Raw genomic sequence first — 16772 nt, 5'->3', positions numbered from 1 at the left:
GACGTTGAAGTGGACTTTATACAGTCCTGAAGCTGCTGCTCCTCCCAGTCTGGACACAGTTATGTTTAAATGTCCCAGTTCAGATCAGTGTTTTTCTCCTGACAGCTGCATGTAATTTCCACACTGGCAGTGAACACAGCAGAGATGAAACAATTTAGTCAAAACGAAACTGATTCTGAGCTGAATGTTGTTGAAAAGGGTTATGGTTATGGTTATGGTTATGGTTATGGTTATGGTTAGGGACAATAACGTTGTCTGATGTACATCATACATGGGCACAGGTTTTCACTTCAGATATTGATGGTTAGGGTTAGGGTACGAAACACTGAGATTTCGGGACCTTGGAACAGTGGGTTTAATATGGTTGGAAATGGGATGTGGAAACAATGAGATTTCAGAAAAATAGGTACATTGGGATGTCGGAATAATGGGATGTCGGAATTATGACATGGCGCCATTTGGCAGAGATTTGATATTTCCCATGATGACTGACAGCAGAAGATGTAAAGTACATCTCCAACTTCCAAGCCTTCATCTCTGCACCAGCAGCAGCAGCAGCATGGAAGCAATGAAAGCAACTCTTCATCTCATCTGGAACAGGGTGGCATCCTCCAGACCTGCTGCTCTTTCAATGAAGGAAGCTCCTCTTCCCACAGAAGTATCCATCAGTAGATGACAAAATAAGACAAAAACACAACAAAAATGAAGCAATGTTTGAGTAAAAACTCAGAACTACTACTAGAATATCTGTGATGTATAAAACTCTTTTATCTTTCCTCCTCCCAGTCTGGACACAGTTATGTTCAAATGTCCCAGTTCAGATCAGTGTTTTTCTCCTGACAGCTGCATGTCATTTCCACACTGGCAGTGAACACAGCAGAGATGAAACAATTTAGTCAAAACGAAACTGATTCTGAGCTGAATGTTGTTGAAAAGGATTTAATCATTCATCTCTTCATCTCATCTGGAACAGGGTGGCATCCTCCAGACCTGCTGCTCTTTTAATGAAGGATCTCCTCTCCCCACAGAAGTATCCGTAAGTAGGCTAGATGACAAAACATACAACATGCTCTGAGTTTTTACTCAACCACTCTATCTATCTATCTATCTATCTATCTATCTATCTATCTATCTATCTATCTATCTATCTATCTATCTATCTATCTATCTATCTATCTATCTATCTATCTATCTATCTATCTATCTATCTATCGACCATCCATCCATCCATCCATCCATCCATCGTGGGTTATTCTTAGACTATGGGCACTTTTATGTTCTTTGGTCATATTTTTAGAAATACTCATCATATTGTACATTTGTACAAATATAATTTTTTCATACTTTTCAACATCCTTACAAGTGTAAAAATCACTGTTTTCTCCTTGTCGCACACCCAGACTTTTAAACTTGAACAATGAAAAATAATGTTTAAAAATATGATTTCTTTGAAAACTATTACAGTAATGTACCTGAATTAAGTATCAGTAAAATAATTCAAATACATTATAGTGTTTAATGTGAGACAGCCATCGATATTATTTTTTATCTAAAATATAGCTGTCACACAGTATCACAGTCATTTCCACCACAACACTGTAATGTCCCCTTGAGCATAGTACGTGTGGTTACCCTCTTGTAGCACAGTTTGTGTAATTGGGTCTAATAAAAGTAATTAGGTCTGTGATGTATGAAATTTTACTCTCTCCTCCTCCTCCTCCCAGTGTGGACACAGTTATGTCCAAATGTCCCAGTTACTGTAAGATCAGTGTTTTTCTCCTGTCAGAGTTGATGTAATTTCCACACTGGCAGTGAACACAGCAGTTTTCAGTCAAAACGAAACTGATCCTGAGCTGAATGTTGTTGAAAAGGATTTAATGAGAGGATTTAGGATCTAATTTGATAGATTTCTTATGTTTCCCAAAATGCATTCTTTCCATATTGTTAATGGTATTACAGTCAGTGTATAGACCAATCAGCAGCCGGTGGTTGTAGCCTATGTAATTTCCATACTGACAGTGAAAGCAACCAAGACAAAAGTGGATTTTTAAAAACAAGCTCATCTGGTTTGTGTTAAGACCGTCTCTGCCAGTCTGAGGTCACATGGCTTGAGGAAAACCCAGTTGGCTGGACTCTGCGGACTCTGTGGACCAGGACTTCGGCCAGAATCCTCTGCTCTACATGTTCCCAAAGTTTACACATCACACTGGGCCATGATTGGCTCCAATGTTGTTGTGATGTCATAGCTCTGGCAGGTAGGCCAAGGTTTTTAACTGAGGCGCAAAACATATTATACATAATTACTACATCTAACAGTGGATGTTCAATCTAAATCTTTAGATCCAATATTTAGATTGAGAGGTTTTTTTTATGGTTTAGGGTTTTATGTGCTTTTATTTTGTAGGAACTTGTATGTCACATAGAAATTCAGTGCCTATATTTGCCTAAATTACATTTATAGTAGTATCAGTTGTTGTTGTTTATTTGATCTTGTGCACAAATTGTTGCAGTCAGGCATCAATCAACAATCAATAATGCATTCATTAATTCAAACTTAAATCATAAATGTTACATAGATTAAAAAGCTGCAGGCTGAAGTTGTCCAGTTTAGTGCCGACCCTTTAATTCCTCATTTCAGTTAAACCTTTGGAGCTCTTTATGGTTTCAGTGTAACAGAAAGGAGTAGAAATCTTCAGTCAACATCAACAGATGAAGCCAAAATAAATAAACAGGATTAAAGTTGCAGTCAAATCCCAAATGATCAATCCTGTTTGTAGCTTTCTATCATACTATGTTTTCATTTCTTTTTAAACTGTGTTGTGTTTTTGCTTTGTTTGAGATTCTCTGGTAAGCTATTCCACTGCTTCACCCCAGCCAGAGATACACTTGTTTTTTGGTTTAGGTTCTTACCAGCACAAAACATATCTGTATCATCAGCAAAAATATGCATATGAAATATTTGCATTTAGAAATGTTAATTTAACTGTCTGAAGTCACAGTGAATCCTGTGTGGACCTTGTGTCGTGTGGTGTATGGTGAGGATGTGTCGCCCCCTGCTGGAATAAACACCACACTACACCACACTGTGAGGTTTCACACTTTTATTCTCTGTTGTTGAGCAGAAAGAAAACACACGGTGACGTTTGACCTCAGGAGGAACCAGAGGAGCAGCTGCTGTTCACTGACCCATCATGCGACCTGAAGCCCCATGACAGTTGTTCCAGAACACGTTGTAGTCTTCTCCTCCGACATTCACGAAGTCAGACACCGTCTTGCTCCCGTCGAACACCTTGGTGTCCTCCAGCTGCACAGAAGAAGCACACAGATGACCACCTTTAAAGTGATACGGCAACATTTTTTTTTCGTGTCTTGTCTCACTCCCGTGTCCATGACCAGCAGATAGACACCATCCTTTCGACTGTGCGTGCAGTAACAAGGGAGATAGAGCCGTATCGCCGTAATTAGCTTAGCTCAAACACTGGAAGTATATGGGTAGTGTTAGCCTGCCTCCTACCCGAGCCGAAATCTAGCAGTAAGAAGCTGATTTCATTTTAGCTCTAAACTCTGTAAATATATTTCTTTATCGACATTTCAAACATGTTTAGGTGAGAAAGTAGCCGTTTAGATCAGCAGTGTGTCGTTAATTTGTCTAAATACCAGCTGTTTACAATTTTGTTTGGACGAATTTGGCGCTACTCAAGCTAGCCGTTGTGACCAACGCACTTCCGGTTACTTTCACAAAATAAAACACCCGTTGCCCTTTACATACAGAAAACCATGACGATAGAATTAGTGCTTTTACTTTGAAATAGGAAGCTAACCTACCCTCGATGTAGCTAGCTTGAACCAAAATAAAGCGTCTTTGCTTGAACCCTCCGTTTTGACCGATCTCGTCCCGTTAGCGGCATTTGACCGCTCAAGATGCCTCACCGGAGAGTTTTGTAGCTCTGAGATGAAGATTGGCTGCTTTCCCTTTAGAGTTGCTGAAGAGTTTCTCTGATGACTTTAGGTGGAGGCAGGCTAACACTACCCATACACTTCCAGTGTTTGAGCTAAGCTAATTACAGGTGATACGGCTCTATCTCCCTTGTTACTGCACGCACAGTCGAACGGATGGTGTCTATCTGCTGGTCATGGACTCGGGAGTGAGGCAAGAGACGTAAAAAAAAAAAAAGGGCGTATCCCTTTAAACTTTACAAAGGGCTCTGACACTCAGGATAAAGGAGGTATCACTCACCTTCCACTCTGAGCTCATGTGTTTGGCGTCGACCACGACCGTCTTATGGTTGTCGCTGTAGTTTCCTCCTTTATGGATGAGCCACTGAGTCCCGTCACACAGGGTCACCCTGACACACAGCAGAGAAAGACAGTCAGCACACACACACACACACACACCATCCAGAGTAAAGGTCTGCTTAGGTTTACAAAGGGGTGGAAATTTTGACCAACTTTCCATGGGAATTATGGGAATTACAGAAGCTGCACAGCGATGGGTCGGGTCTGGGCTATTTTTTGGCAAATTCTGAGCAACAACAGGAGAATAGGAAGACAGTGGACCTTGTAATTTTCACTTTGCACCAGTTGAGGATTGAACCCACAACCTCTGATACCAAAGACCATTGCCTATCGCACTGAGCTAATTGACAAGTGGCAGTGCTCCAGTGGCTTCACAAATTGAGTAAGCCAATCACTGTCGTGCAGGCAGTGAATGGCTTACTCAATTTATAACTGATATGTATTTGATAAACATCTACGCTAAGATTATGTACATTTGTTTCACAAAGACTATCTGGTATTTTAGTTAACTCCCTTGTTGGGTCTTCAACCCACATCCTCCAACACCAAGAACCAGCTCCTAACTCACTGAGCTAATTATCTGGAAGAGAGACATGGTGTGTGGTTTCTCACATAGACCCAGGGAGTCACTGTCCGGGCAGCAGTTGTCAAAATGTCAGAAATTCTGTTATCTAAACAAAAATCTGATAATACATAAATTGCATCTTGACAGCATGGAAATGTTGGTGATTTGTTTTTAATAATAAGTGTTTTGCTTCACGAGAGAAAATGTGATGTTTAAAAATGCCACTCTTACATTGACTGCAGTTGTTCCCATGAGAGCAGAATTCAAAATGTTCTAGAAAATTCAGTTTTTGAGATAACATCCTGATATTTGCCAAACTTCATCAACCATGACTGCAAAAATATTCTCAATTTTTTTTCATGAAGATGTGAAATGTGTTTAGCAGGAATTTGATGGTATATGTTTACAGTACTGTTTACAGTCAAACGTCTTCATGCACTGTAGGCTCAATTTTTGCTTAATCAAAAATCCAAGAAACAAGTTTTGTGGAGGACAGTCTGGAGATGCTCTGTAGCAAGTTTGGTGTCAATTGAGCAAAAATTGTGGGAGCAGTTTTTGAAAAAACAAACAAGTGATGGACTTCATAATTTGTAATAAGTTTAAATGAACAAAAGTAGAAGACGAATTCCTCGGAATACAATAGTGTCCTGGCTGCTAATAAAAAAGAGTGGTGGAGAGGCAGCAGAGAGAGAGAGAGAGAGGTAAAAAACAAAAACAAAAACAAAAAACAGTGTGGCTCCACTCCATGCTCACCTGACTGAATGACTCAGCAGGTAACCACACCCACACAGATCAGGCAGTTAAAGGTATGGGTGGAGATCTTATTCTGGAGCATGTTTAATAACAGAATTAGCTGAACCAGGGATCGCAACCAGCCAGTCATTATAATAAGTGTGTTTGTGTGTGTGTGTGTGTGTGTGTGTGTGTGTGTGTGTGTGTACTGACCTGACTCCAGTGTGGCTGACGGGTCCCATCTGTGGAATGGATCCCAGTGGTCGTCTGAAGAGTTCAGCTTTGTCGACCTTAGAGTTGTAGAGCTCCGTCAGGCTCCGCCCAGAGAGGTCGAAGTTGTGCGCTCCACCTGGAAGAGCAGCACATATATACATATATATATATATATATATATATATATGTATATAAACCAAGACCAAACCAAACTAATGTGAGACCATTTCCAAGACCATCACTGTATCCACTCCCAGTCCTCATAGTAACCATGTGTCTTGATATTTACATTACATTACATTATTTTACATTATTCCTTTGATCTAAAATCTAAACCACATTTAATGTAAACAAAGTTATTTACACAACTAGTACAACTATTTGAATTATCTTAAAGCCCCTTCAAGGAACTTTCATTTTGTCTTGATTTTAGCGACCACTGTGGACAAAAGCAGTCACATATTGTCAGAATGAAGACTGCATTTCCCATGAGCTCTAGCGCATATTGTCATAAGGACGCATCAGGGCTCCAGACTATAACTTTTTTGTGAGCAGTTTTAGGCAAATTACTTTGGAAAAGTATTTAGAATCCTTCAGACCAGCGTCTAGCAGGACAGGGGAGAAGGCTGACGTTATATCCCAGGACGGGAGCTCTGTGCCTAGGCTTTAAAGGGATAGTTCAACATTTTGACAAATTGCCATAATCCCTATAGTCATAGCAGTAGGTTCGTTACCTTTAATTGTCGGTGCAAGCTGTTTTTAGAACGGTGGAGCAGAGCCGTGAGCTGCTCAGAGCTACACTACAGAGGCTCATTATGGGATTTCTTGGTTTCCCTCATCATCAAACTCATCAAATACACAATCCAACAACTCCACAACGCTCTGGTGGACAAGTTGTGAGCTGCACATTCACCACGCTATGAGATAATAACACAATGTTACCACACACAGTTGTTTTAGAGGGAAATACAGAGACTGTTGATGAAAAACTGTCCCTGAAGGCAACGCGCATCAGCGGTTTTACATGAATTTCCCTCTAAAACAACTCTGTGTGGTAACGTTGTGTTATTATCTCATAGCGTGGTGAATGTGCAGGTCACAACTTGTCCACCAGAGCGTTGTGGAGTTGTTGGATTGTGTATTTGATGAGTTTGATGAGGGAAACCAAGAAATCCCATGAGCCTCCGTAGCGTAGCTCTGAGCAGCTCACGGCTCTGCTCCGCCGTTCTAAAAATAGCTTGCACCGACAATTAAAGGTAACGAACCTACTGCTATGACTATAGGGATTATGGCAATGGGTCAATTTGCCAAAATGTTGAACTATCCCTTTAAAGTTATTGAATTACATCAAACAAAAATGAGCGAGTGACAGAGACGTTTGTGGTTAAAAAGTCCGGCTCGACCGAGATCGAGAAAAGAACGAGCTTGAAAATGTGGTCGGAAATAAAACTCTTGATGAAACAGATAAAACTTTTAAAGTAGAAATCCCAGAGACTGTGGAGGCTGATGCTTCAGAACAGGAAACTCACCTTGACCGGATGAGGACGAGGACGAGGACGAAGAGAAAGACATGATGGAGCCGAGTGAGGTCTGGATGCACAGTGTGAGAGTCCTGGTCCCTGCTGGGTTTTATAGACAGGTGAGTGTGTCAGGTGATGTTACCTGGATTAGAGAGAGGCGTGTGAACAGGGAGGAGGTGATGGTGTGTCACCGTGCCGACACGCCGAGACAGAGAATCACTGATTCATCTGTTCTGAGCGTTAATCTCGTCCCACTGAGTCACAACAACAACTCACCTGAGCAGAGCAGGTAACAAGAACAGGTGAGTTGACTCCGCCCACAGTCTAACACACTGTTTACCTGTTACTGAGCCAGTGGAAAAACCCAGAGAACAAACAGTGGTGCTTCTCAAGGGATGGATGACCTCTGACCTCTGAGAGGAGGAGGAGGAGGAGGAGGAGGAAGGAGAGGAGAGGAGAACAGGAGGAGTGTGTTCCATGCGTTCCTCTATTGAAATTAAGCAATAAAGAAATTAAGCAATAAAGAAACGTTAATGAATCACTGAAGCTGCTTTGTCCATGAACCTTTATGTAACAGGATAATAAAGACAAAACAAAACAAAAAGAATATAACATTACGTGTTACTAGTGAATGCTGTTGATTGCTTGGGTCCCCTATTTATAAGTTCCCTTTCATGTAAGACATTTTTTTCTTGCACATGAATAAGTACATGAATAAAAATATCTGAATCTGAATCTACTTAATTTATTTAATTTTATTTTTATTTTTATTTAAGGAGGACAGTGCACATTAATGAAGATAATAAAATGTAAAAGTGCCAGTGTTAGCCAACGGCTAGTTTCAGACTGTAGTCCTCCTGGCAAGGTGTTAAAAGCCATTAAAATGGCCCAGACGTCACTCACTGAAACTGAAACTGACTTCACGTTTTATAACGTTGATCATAAACCAATTATGAACTGTCCCTAACTATGCACTGTGTGTGGAAGATGCCGTGATATGCTAATACATTTTACAAGCTTAGAAATTAAAGTACTGGTTTGCAATTTGAATTTAAAGGGATAGTTCAACATTTTGGCAAATTGGCCCATTGCCATAATCGCTATAGCCATAGCAGTAGGTTCGTTACCTTTATTTGTCGGTGTAAGCTATTTTTAGAACGGAGGAGCGGAGCGGCGAACTGCTCAGAGCTATGCTATGGAGGCTAAAGGAATTTCTTGGTTTCCCTCATCAAACTCATCAAATACAAAATCCCAAAACTCCAAAACGCTTTCATGGACAAGTTGTGACCTGCACATTCACCACGCTATGAGATAATAATGGAACGTTACGAAACTGAGCCGTTTTCGAGGTAAATACAGGGTAAATACAGAGTCTGCTTGCTGAAAAACTGTCCCTGAACGCAACGCGCATCAGCGGTTTTGCATGAATTTACCTCTAAAACGGCTCCGTCTCGTAACGTTCCATTATTATCTCATAGCGTGGTGGTTGTGCAGGTCACAACTTGTCCACGACAGCCTTTTGGAGTTGTTGGATTGTGTATTTGATGAGTTTGATGAGGAAAACCAAGAAATTCCCTTAGCCTCCATAGCATAGCCCTGAGCAGCCTGCCGCTCCGCTGCTCCGTTCTAAAAATAGCTTACACCGACAATTAAAGGTAACGAACCTATTGCTATGACTATAGCGATTATGGCAATGGGCCAATTTGCCAAAATGTTGAACTATCCCTTTAAGAGACAAGGCAAATGCTAAGTGAAGTGTCATGCCTTTCTCTATTGAACATTACAGACTAACTGCAGTAGGGCTTGTCTGCCACCTTTTTATTTGACAGGATAAAAAAAAGATCACACTTATTTCTCACTAAAATCCAAATTGTCCTCACCTTTTAGAATATTGATCATAAATCAATTGACCCTCCCCCCTTAGTTACTGTTGTTATGGAGTCTCACCAGTGTTGTATAGTGATGTGAGTGAACTATATTGTGAAAATCAATAGTCACTAAACATTCAGACACCACAAACAAATGGCCTGGTCACTATATGTAAACATAATGTTGATCAAAATACGGCTTTCATCGATTTATAAATTGCATCATTTAGCGAAATCTGCAAGTCTGGTTACGATGTGGAAGGAGCGTCCACTCTGACTGTGACTCACTGAGTCGCAACAACAACTCACCTGAACAGAACAGGTAACAAGACCAACAACAGGTCTAATGCTGTTTACCTGTTACTGATTCAATAGATATTTGTAAAGAAAACACATGAAACTTCCTGTTTAGATGAAAACTGAACTGTTTTTGTTTTGTCACAGTCACACAGTAGCAATCACAGAGCAGGCTACTGAGTGTTTGAGTGTCTTTCTCCTTTATTTTCTGAGCAGCAGCAGGAAACAAACTAACAAACTAACAAACAAACTGAGACTTGAACATGAGACAAAGAGAACAGAGCTAGTTGTTCATTGGTTCATCATGAGACAGAGAGAACAGAGCTAGTTGTTCATTGGTTCATCATGAGACAAAGAGAACAGAGCTAGTTGTTCATTGGTTCATCATGAGACAGAGAGAACAGAGCTAGTTGTTCATTGGTTCATCATGAGACAAAGAGAACAGAGCTAGTTGTTCATTGGTTCATCATGAGACAGAGAGAACAGAGCTAGTTGTTCATTGGTTCATCATGAGACAAGAGAACAGAGCTAGTTGTTCATTGGTTCATCATGAGACAGAGAGAACAGAGCTAGTTGTTCATTGGTTCATCATGAGACAGAGAGAACAGAGCTAGTTGTTCATTGGTTCATCATGAGACAGAGAGAACAGAGCTAGTTGTTCATTGGTTCATCATGAGACAGAGAGAACAGAGCTAGTTGTTCATTGGTTCATCATGCGCCGAGAGCCCAGGTGACAGTTATCTGTCAACAGGTTGTAGTTGGAGCCTCCGGCCGCCACAAAGTCTGACACCGTCTTAGAGCCCTGGAAGTCTCTGGAGCTGACCGGCTGGAGGAGGAGGAGAGGAGGAGGAGGAGGAGGAGAGGAGGAGGAGAGAGGAGGAGGAGGAGGAGGAGGAGGAGGAGAGAGGAGGAGGAAGAGGAGAGGAGAGGAGAGGAGGAGAAGAGAGAGCAGGTTAATACAGACTCACTTTGTTCTCCAGGTTTAAATCATGACACATCACTAGTCATCAATTGTGAAAAATCTAAATTCAAGTTCCTAATTCGACCTGTCTGATTTCTGATTTCAGGCCACTGGCTGATTTTTGATTTTTGGTTATTACACCATTTCTGATTATTTGATTTATTGATTTCTGGTAGTTTCAACTTTGTTCCTGCTCTCTGATTGGTCGTTACTGGTTCCTGCTCTCTCTGATTGGTTCTTAGTGGTTCCTACTCTCTGATTGGTCTCTCACCTCCCAGGCTCGGCTCATGTGTCGAGCGTCAGTCACCACCGTCTGAGACGATCGTCCGTATCCGTCTCCTTTATGGACCAGGAACTGTCTTCCATCGTCCAGCGTCACCCTGGCAACAAGAAGCAGTTTGAGGACCGGTCCAAACGACTCAGTTTTGTCCAGACCGGACTGAACCAGACTGGACCAGACTGAACCAGACTGAACCGGTCTGAACCGGTCTGAACCGGTTGGGCCGAGGACTGACCTGACTCCAGAGTGGCTGATGGGTCCGAGCCAGGACGAGGTTCCCTCCAGCGGCCTCTTCATCCTCTCAGCCTGGTGGACCGGAGAGTTGTAGAGTCTGGAGAGGGACGAACCGGACAGGTCGAAGCTGTGGCTGGGAGGAGATCCACCTGGGGAGGAGGAGAGGAGGAGGAGGAGGAGGAGTCAGAACCATATACAGGAGGAGTGGGAGGAGAAAATGGAGAAGAACTAGAAACAGCATTTCCTAACAGAAAATGCGTGTGAATGCTGAAAGCCATTGCTGAACCATGCTGAATTAGCAGAATAAATTGACAAAGACATGCGGAATGACATGCAAGAAACATGTCTAAGGCAGGAATTGAACCCACGACTTCATGAGTGGTAACCTGACACACTAACCACATGGCCACAGAGGACCTGAGTTACAATGAGCTTTATACTGTGAGGAATCAAAGACTGTCCAATGACAGCTGAATAGTTGGAATGAAAAGTCAAGCAATGCTGTGACAGGAGATCCACCTGGGGAGGAGGAGGAGTCACAACCATATACAAGAGGAGAAAACGAAGAACAAGAAGACGAAGATGATGAGGAAGAAGAATAGGAGGAGGAGGAGGTGGAGGAGGAGGAGGAGGAGGAGGAAGAGGAGGAGCACTGACCTCCACCAGACGAAGACTCCACATCCAGAACCAGCAGAACCAGAGCCAGAGCAGAGAGCAGCTTCCTGGATGAAGACATGATGGATCAGAACCTGGAGGAGGTTTCTGTCTCACTGAGACGTCCAGGTGAGTTTTATACAGTCCTGAAGCTGCTGCTCCTCCTCTTCTCCTCCTCCTCCTCCTCCTCCTCCTCCTCCTCCTCCTCCTCCTCCTCCTCCTCCTCTTCCTCTTCTCCTCCTCCTACTCCTCCTCCTCCTCCTCCTCCAAATTTCCCAGGTTACATCAGTGTGTTTGTCTCCTGGCAGCTGCAGCTGTAATTTCCGCGCCGACATTGAACACAGCAGCAGAGTCGGTTCCAGGAAACAAACTTTTTTCTTTTTTTTCTTTTCTCTCCTTTTTCTTCTCTTTTTCTACAAAACTTTATTGCACATATCAAAATACTTACAAAGTCTCTGAAAAGGAACACATATTGCTTTTTTTTTTTACCAATACATTTCATCTCAATTACCATAAATAAAATCTACAAGGCTTTAAGATTTAAACAAATAGAATAAAGTAAAAATAAAAATAAATGAATAAATTTAAGAATACAAATCTAAGACATCTTCACTTGCAATTGTGAATGTGTTATTTGCCCAAAATGGTAATTACATTGATTAGATCTGACACTTCTGAGGGGACATTTTAATTGAATACTAAAACCTGATCCTTATTAAAGGGTGTGATGTTTTCTATTTTACTTTTTAACCAGTCAACAAACTTGTGTCACTACGGAACAAGAATAAAAAAGGTGCTTGATAGTTTCACAATCTGCCTCCAAACAAAATCTCCTATTCAATGTGTCATTGAATAGAAAAGAAAAATCTTTATCGGAAAATGTACTGAATGGTTTTTTTTTTGGGACATTTTGTAGTTTTCACTCTTCAGACCTTTGTGTGAGCAGATGTTGAGCAGATGTTGACATCAGTGTGTCGTTGTGCCTGTTAACAGGGGGAATCCTGCAGGAGGCTTTTCCCCAGTTACACAACTTCACTCTGAACCTGAGTGAAACGGCTCAAAGGTCAAAGGTCGTGTTTGACTGACGATGTCGTCACGTTGAAAAACCCCAGAGCTGAAATGTTGTGGAGCTGCTGCTTCATCATCATCATCACCACCACACTCTGACACTTTCACTTTACCTGAGCTCATTAATGTAACTAATTCAGAAAACTCTTGCATATTCAAAAGTATTGATAATCTCACCAGATAGTAAAATTGGAAATGTTCAAATTGGAGAGAAACATTGCAACAATAGAGTTATCTGAACAATGTTCAAAGGAATTCTTTTTCATGACTTTGCAAAAGCTACTAACATGAAAACAAGTGAGAGGAACTCAAAAATGGCCGATCCCCCCAAAAGCAGGTTTGGAGATGGAGCCACATGGCTTTTGTCAAGCAGACTGAGAAACTATCGAGCACCTTTTTAGACTCTTTTTTTATTCTTGTTCGGTAGGGACACAATTTTTGCAGAGTTTGTTTGACTGGTTAAAAAGTAAAATAGAAAACATCACACCCTTTAATCAGGATCAGGTTTTAGTATTCAATGAAAATGTCCCCTCAGAAGTGTCAGATCTAATCAATGTAATTATCATTTTGGGCAAATAACACATTCACAATTGCAAGTGAAGATGTCTTAGATTTGTATTCTTAAATTTATTCATTTATTTTTATTTTTACTTTATTCTATTTGTTTAAATCTTAAAGCCTTGTAGATTAACTTTTAACTTATATCTAGGTTGCTCCTTTATCGTGTATATTCATTGTCTAGACATAGCAGGATATATTTTATCATATATTTTCCTCTTTGTATCCTATTTATTTTCTTTAACTAACTTACTCCTCTGGAGCGGCCTGGCTGAATAATTTCCTTCGGGATGAGGGTTAACTATTTTGATATGTGCAATAAAGTTTTGTAGAAAAAGAGAAGAAAAAGGAGAGAAAAAAAAAAAAAGAAAAAAGTTTGTTTCCTGGAACCGACTCTGCTGCTGTGTTCAATGTCAGTGCAGAAATTACAGCTGCAGCTGCCAGGAGACAAACACACTGATGTAACCTGGGAAGTTTGGAGGAGGAGGAGGAGGAGGGGGAGCAGGGGGAGCAGGGGGAGGAGGAAGAGGAGGAGAAGAGGAGGAGCAGCAGCTTCAGGACTGTATAAAACTCACCTGGACGTCTCAGTGAGACAGAAACCTCCTCCAGGTTCTGATCCATCATGTCTTCATCCAGGAAGCTGCTCTCTGCTCTGGCTCTGGTTCTGCTGGTTCTGGATGTGGAGTCTTCATCTGGTGGAGGTCAGTGCTCCTCCTCCTCCTCCTCCTCCTCCTCCTCCTCTTCCTTTTCTCCTTTTCCTTCTTCTTATTCTTCCTCCTTGTTCTTCCTCTCAGCCATTTTCTTTATTAGTGTGAATGCTGAATGCTTAGTGTGAATGCTTACTACTTTCCGCCTTTTTACGGTCTTCTTCTAGTCCTTCATACTTTGTGCTATTTCAACAATTCATATATCAAATCATACATTCGACATTATCAGAATGACTTTTCTCTTTTCAACTATTCATACTTTTTGCAATATTCAACTATTTCTGATTTTTTTGGCCCATAGAGAATGCATTGGAACAGTCTTGAAACTCTTCAAATCTTCTTACTTCTTTCAGCCTCTAAAGCTTCAGCATACTTTCAGCTAGAGACTTCATTCAAATTCTGATCTGTAGACAAACTTCTAATGTATTCAACCTTTGTATAACTTTTTCATAGCTTGTACCGTTTTTGAGATAAATCCTTTAAAAGCACATGAGGATTTCTGACAAATTTCACACTTTTCAATGAGTGTGTATTGCGTTGGCTAGAGTGAGTGACATCGTCATCAGAGTGCAGGAGATCCAAAAAAACGACTGGAACTTTTCTTCTGAAACTGCCAGCAAAGCTACAAATGACACTCTACACACAAGAATTTGCCACAGTTTGTAGCCACACTTGTCTTCTGGCTAACAATCTGGTCAAAAATGCAAAGAGACTCAGAGAATAATTTAAAATATTTTTTAAATGCAGCCTGGGTGCTCTCTCTCTCTGCCATTCACCCCAATGCAATTTTTTTCACAGCAGAGTAGAAGGAGCTCAACTTTGTAATTCACTGGAATGGGCATTATACTTTGTTTGATTTCACCAAAAAATAGTCACAAGTCACAAAATAGTACCTCTACTTACTTGTTGTGGCTCATTTCTACTCTTTTCTTTTCAATTCCTGCCTTAGACATGTTTCTTGCATGTCATTCCGCATGTCTTTGTCAATTTATTCTGCTAATTCAGCATGGTTCAGCAATGGCTTTCAGCATTCACACGCATTTTCTGTTAGGAAATGCTGTTTCTAGTTCTTCTCCATTTTCTCCTCCCACTCCTCCTGTATATGGTTCTGACTCCTCCTCCTCCTCCTCTCCTCCTCCTCCTCCTCCTCTCCTCCTCCCCAGGTGGATCTCCTCCCAGCCACAGCTTCGACCTGTCCGGTTCGTCCCTCTCCAGACTCTACAACTCTCCGGTCCACCAGGCTGAGAGGATGAAGAGGCCGCTGGCGGGAGCCTCGTCCTGGCTCGGACCCATCAGCCACTCTGGAGTCAGGTCAGTGCTCGGCCCAACCGGTTCAGACCAGTTCAGGCCGGTTCAGACCGGTTCAGTCTGGTCCAGTCTGGTTCAGGCCTGTCTGGACAAAACTGAGTCGTTTGGACCGGTCCTCAACCTGCTTCTTGTTGCCAGGGTGACGCTGGACGACGGAAGACAGTTCCTGGTCCATAAAGGAGACGGATACGGACGATCGTCTCAGACGGTGGTGACTGACGCTCGACACATGAGCCGAGCCTGGGAGGTGAGAGACCAATCAGATGCGTTTTCACGCACTGTAGGCTCAATTTTTGATAAATCAAAAATCTGTGTGGATCGTTTGTGGAGGACGGTCTGGAGATGCTCTCTAGCAAGTTTGGTGTCAATTGAGCAAAAATTGTGGGAGGAGGAGATAGGTTTTATAAGTTTTACAGTTTTTGAAAATAACAGAGTGATGGACTCCATAATTTGTAATGAGTTTAAGTGGACAAAAGTTTCAGCAGTATCTGGGGCGATATTTTGGTGAAGTTTCAAAACTGTAGCATGTACCGTTGCTTTGGTAGAAATTTTCAAAGTTTTTAAATTTAAACGCTTAGGGGGGCACATGTCCTTGGAGTTGAGTCAATCTGGCATGGGGTTGAACATTTCTGTGAAGTTTTTTTCACTGATTATGCATGAGAAGTAGGACTTCCTAGGAAGAAGAAAGAAGAATACTGAGAAAAACAATAGGGTCCTTAACTAGAAATCAATACAATCCTTTTTCTTTTCTTTTTTTTAAAGAAAAAAATATAATATATTTTTATATAAGCGTTTTTTAAAGAAAAAAAAAAAACGGAAATTAATGAGTCGGAATTCAGGAACTCTGTATCAATCAGAAATCAGACAGGTCGAATTAGGAACTTGAATTTTCATTGATCAAAATTGATGATTGAGTGATGATGTCATGATTTAAACCTGGAGAACAAAGTGAGTCTGTATTAACCTCCTCCTCCTCCTCCTCTTCTTCCTCCTCTCCTCCTCCTCCTCTCCTCCTCCTCCTCCTCCTCTCCTCCTCCTCCTCTCTCCTCCTCCTTCTCTCTCCTCCTCCTCCTCTCCTCCTCCAGCCGGTCAGCTCCAGAGACTTCCAGGGCTCTAAGACGGTGTCAGACTTTGTGGCGGCCGGAGGCTCCAACTACAACCTGTTGACAGATAACTGTCACCTGGGCTCTCGGCGCATGATGAACCAATGAACAACTAGCTCTGTTCTCTTTGTCTCATGATGAACCAATGAACAACTAGCTCTGTTCTCTTTGTCTCATGATGAACCAATGAACAACTAGCTCTGTTCTCTTTGTCTCATGATGAACCAATGAACAACTAGCTCTGTTCTCTCTGTCTCATGATGAACCAATGAACAACTAGCTCTGTTCTCTCTGTCTCATGTTCAAGTCTCAGTTTGTTTGTTTGTTTCCTGCTGCTACTCAGAAAATAAAGGAGAAAGACACTCAAACACTCAGTAGTCTGCTCAGTTTTTACTCCTCCTCCTCCTC

General features: G+C 41.6%; 3 protein-coding genes across 4 annotated transcripts; 1 reads left to right on the top strand and 2 right to left on the bottom strand.

Annotated features, from left to right (window-relative positions):
• Nucleotides 1-3104: 3104 nt before the first annotated feature.
• Nucleotides 3105-7471, bottom strand: LOC146972763 (uncharacterized). The gene is made up of 4 exons (XM_085803440.1): nucleotides 7336-7471; nucleotides 5807-5942; nucleotides 4238-4346; nucleotides 3105-3304 (listed from the first exon to the last, which is right to left on the bottom strand). Exons 1-4 carry the CDS (start codon nucleotides 7376-7378, stop codon nucleotides 3179-3181), a joined length of 414 nt encoding a protein of 137 aa, XP_085659566.1. The 5' UTR covers nucleotides 7379-7471; the 3' UTR covers nucleotides 3105-3178.
• Nucleotides 7472-9710: 2239 nt separating this feature from the next.
• Nucleotides 9711-11790, bottom strand: LOC146972762 (uncharacterized). Of its 2 annotated transcripts, XM_085803176.1 has the most exons (5): nucleotides 11624-11790; nucleotides 10968-11115; nucleotides 10724-10832; nucleotides 10171-10317; nucleotides 9711-9729 (listed from the first exon to the last, which is right to left on the bottom strand). In XM_085803176.1, exons 1-4 carry the CDS (start codon nucleotides 11700-11702, stop codon nucleotides 10192-10194), a joined length of 462 nt encoding a protein of 153 aa, XP_085659302.1. In that variant the 5' UTR covers nucleotides 11703-11790; the 3' UTR covers nucleotides 9711-9729; nucleotides 10171-10191. The 2 variants fall into 2 exon arrangements, with proteins under 2 accessions (XP_085659302.1, XP_085659301.1); XM_085803175.1 differs by lacking the exon at nucleotides 9711-9729 and having other exon boundaries at nucleotides 10065-10317.
• A 2052-nt stretch (nucleotides 11791-13842) lies between these two features.
• On the top strand, nucleotides 13843-16732 carry LOC146972761 (uncharacterized). Its single transcript, XM_085803177.1, has 5 exons — nucleotides 13843-13947; nucleotides 15117-15264; nucleotides 15400-15508; nucleotides 16347-16493; nucleotides 16678-16732. The coding sequence occupies exons 1-4, from the start codon at nucleotides 13869-13871 to the stop codon at nucleotides 16470-16472; spliced, it is 462 nt and encodes a 153-aa protein (XP_085659303.1). The 5' UTR covers nucleotides 13843-13868; the 3' UTR covers nucleotides 16473-16493; nucleotides 16678-16732.
• The last annotated feature ends 40 nt before the right edge of the window (nucleotides 16733-16772 follow it).

The sequence above is a fragment of the Trachurus japonicus genome, chromosome 16, assembly GCF_045865225.1.
Source record: "Trachurus japonicus isolate A0001 chromosome 16, Traja_1.0".
NCBI lineage: Eukaryota > Metazoa > Chordata > Actinopteri > Carangiformes > Carangidae > Trachurus > Trachurus japonicus.
Note: the sequence above shows the minus strand (reverse complement) of the source record. Positions and strands in the feature narration are given on the sequence as shown.

What these genes read in the sequence shown, in the direction of transcription:
- LOC146972761 (XM_085803177.1), top strand. Translation starts at nt 13,869, where the DNA reads ATGTCTTCATCCAGGAAGCTGCTCTCTGCTCTGGCTCTGGTTCTGCTG. An exon ending in GGAGTCTTCATCTGGTGGAG is followed by an intron (nt 13,948 to 15,116) that starts GTCAGTGCTCCT and finishes CCTCCTCCCCAG; the next exon opens with GTGGATCTCCTCCCAGCCAC. An exon ending in ACATGAGCCGAGCCTGGGAG is followed by an intron (nt 15,509 to 16,346) that starts GTGAGAGACCAA and finishes CTCCTCCTCCAG; the next exon opens with CCGGTCAGCTCCAGAGACTT.
- LOC146972762 (XM_085803176.1), bottom strand. Translation starts at nt 11,702, where the DNA reads ATGTCTTCATCCAGGAAGCTGCTCTCTGCTCTGGCTCTGGTTCTGCTG. An exon ending in GGAGTCTTCGTCTGGTGGAG is followed by an intron (nt 11,116 to 11,623) that starts GTCAGTGCTCCT and finishes CCTCCTCCCCAG; the next exon opens with GTGGATCTCCTCCCAGCCAC. An exon ending in ATCAGCCACTCTGGAGTCAG is followed by an intron (nt 10,833 to 10,967) that starts GTCAGTCCTCGG and finishes TCTTGTTGCCAG; the next exon opens with GGTGACGCTGGACGATGGAA.
- LOC146972763 (XM_085803440.1), bottom strand. Translation starts at nt 7,378, where the DNA reads ATGTCTTTCTCTTCGTCCTCGTCCTCGTCCTCATCCGGTCAAG. An exon ending in GTCAGCCACACTGGAGTCAG is followed by an intron (nt 4,347 to 5,806) that starts GTCAGTACACAC and finishes GCTGTGTGTCAG; the next exon opens with GGTGACCCTGTGTGACGGGA. An exon ending in ACATGAGCTCAGAGTGGAAG is followed by an intron (nt 3,305 to 4,237) that starts GTGAGTGATACC and finishes TCTTCTGTGCAG; the next exon opens with CTGGAGGACACCAAGGTGTT.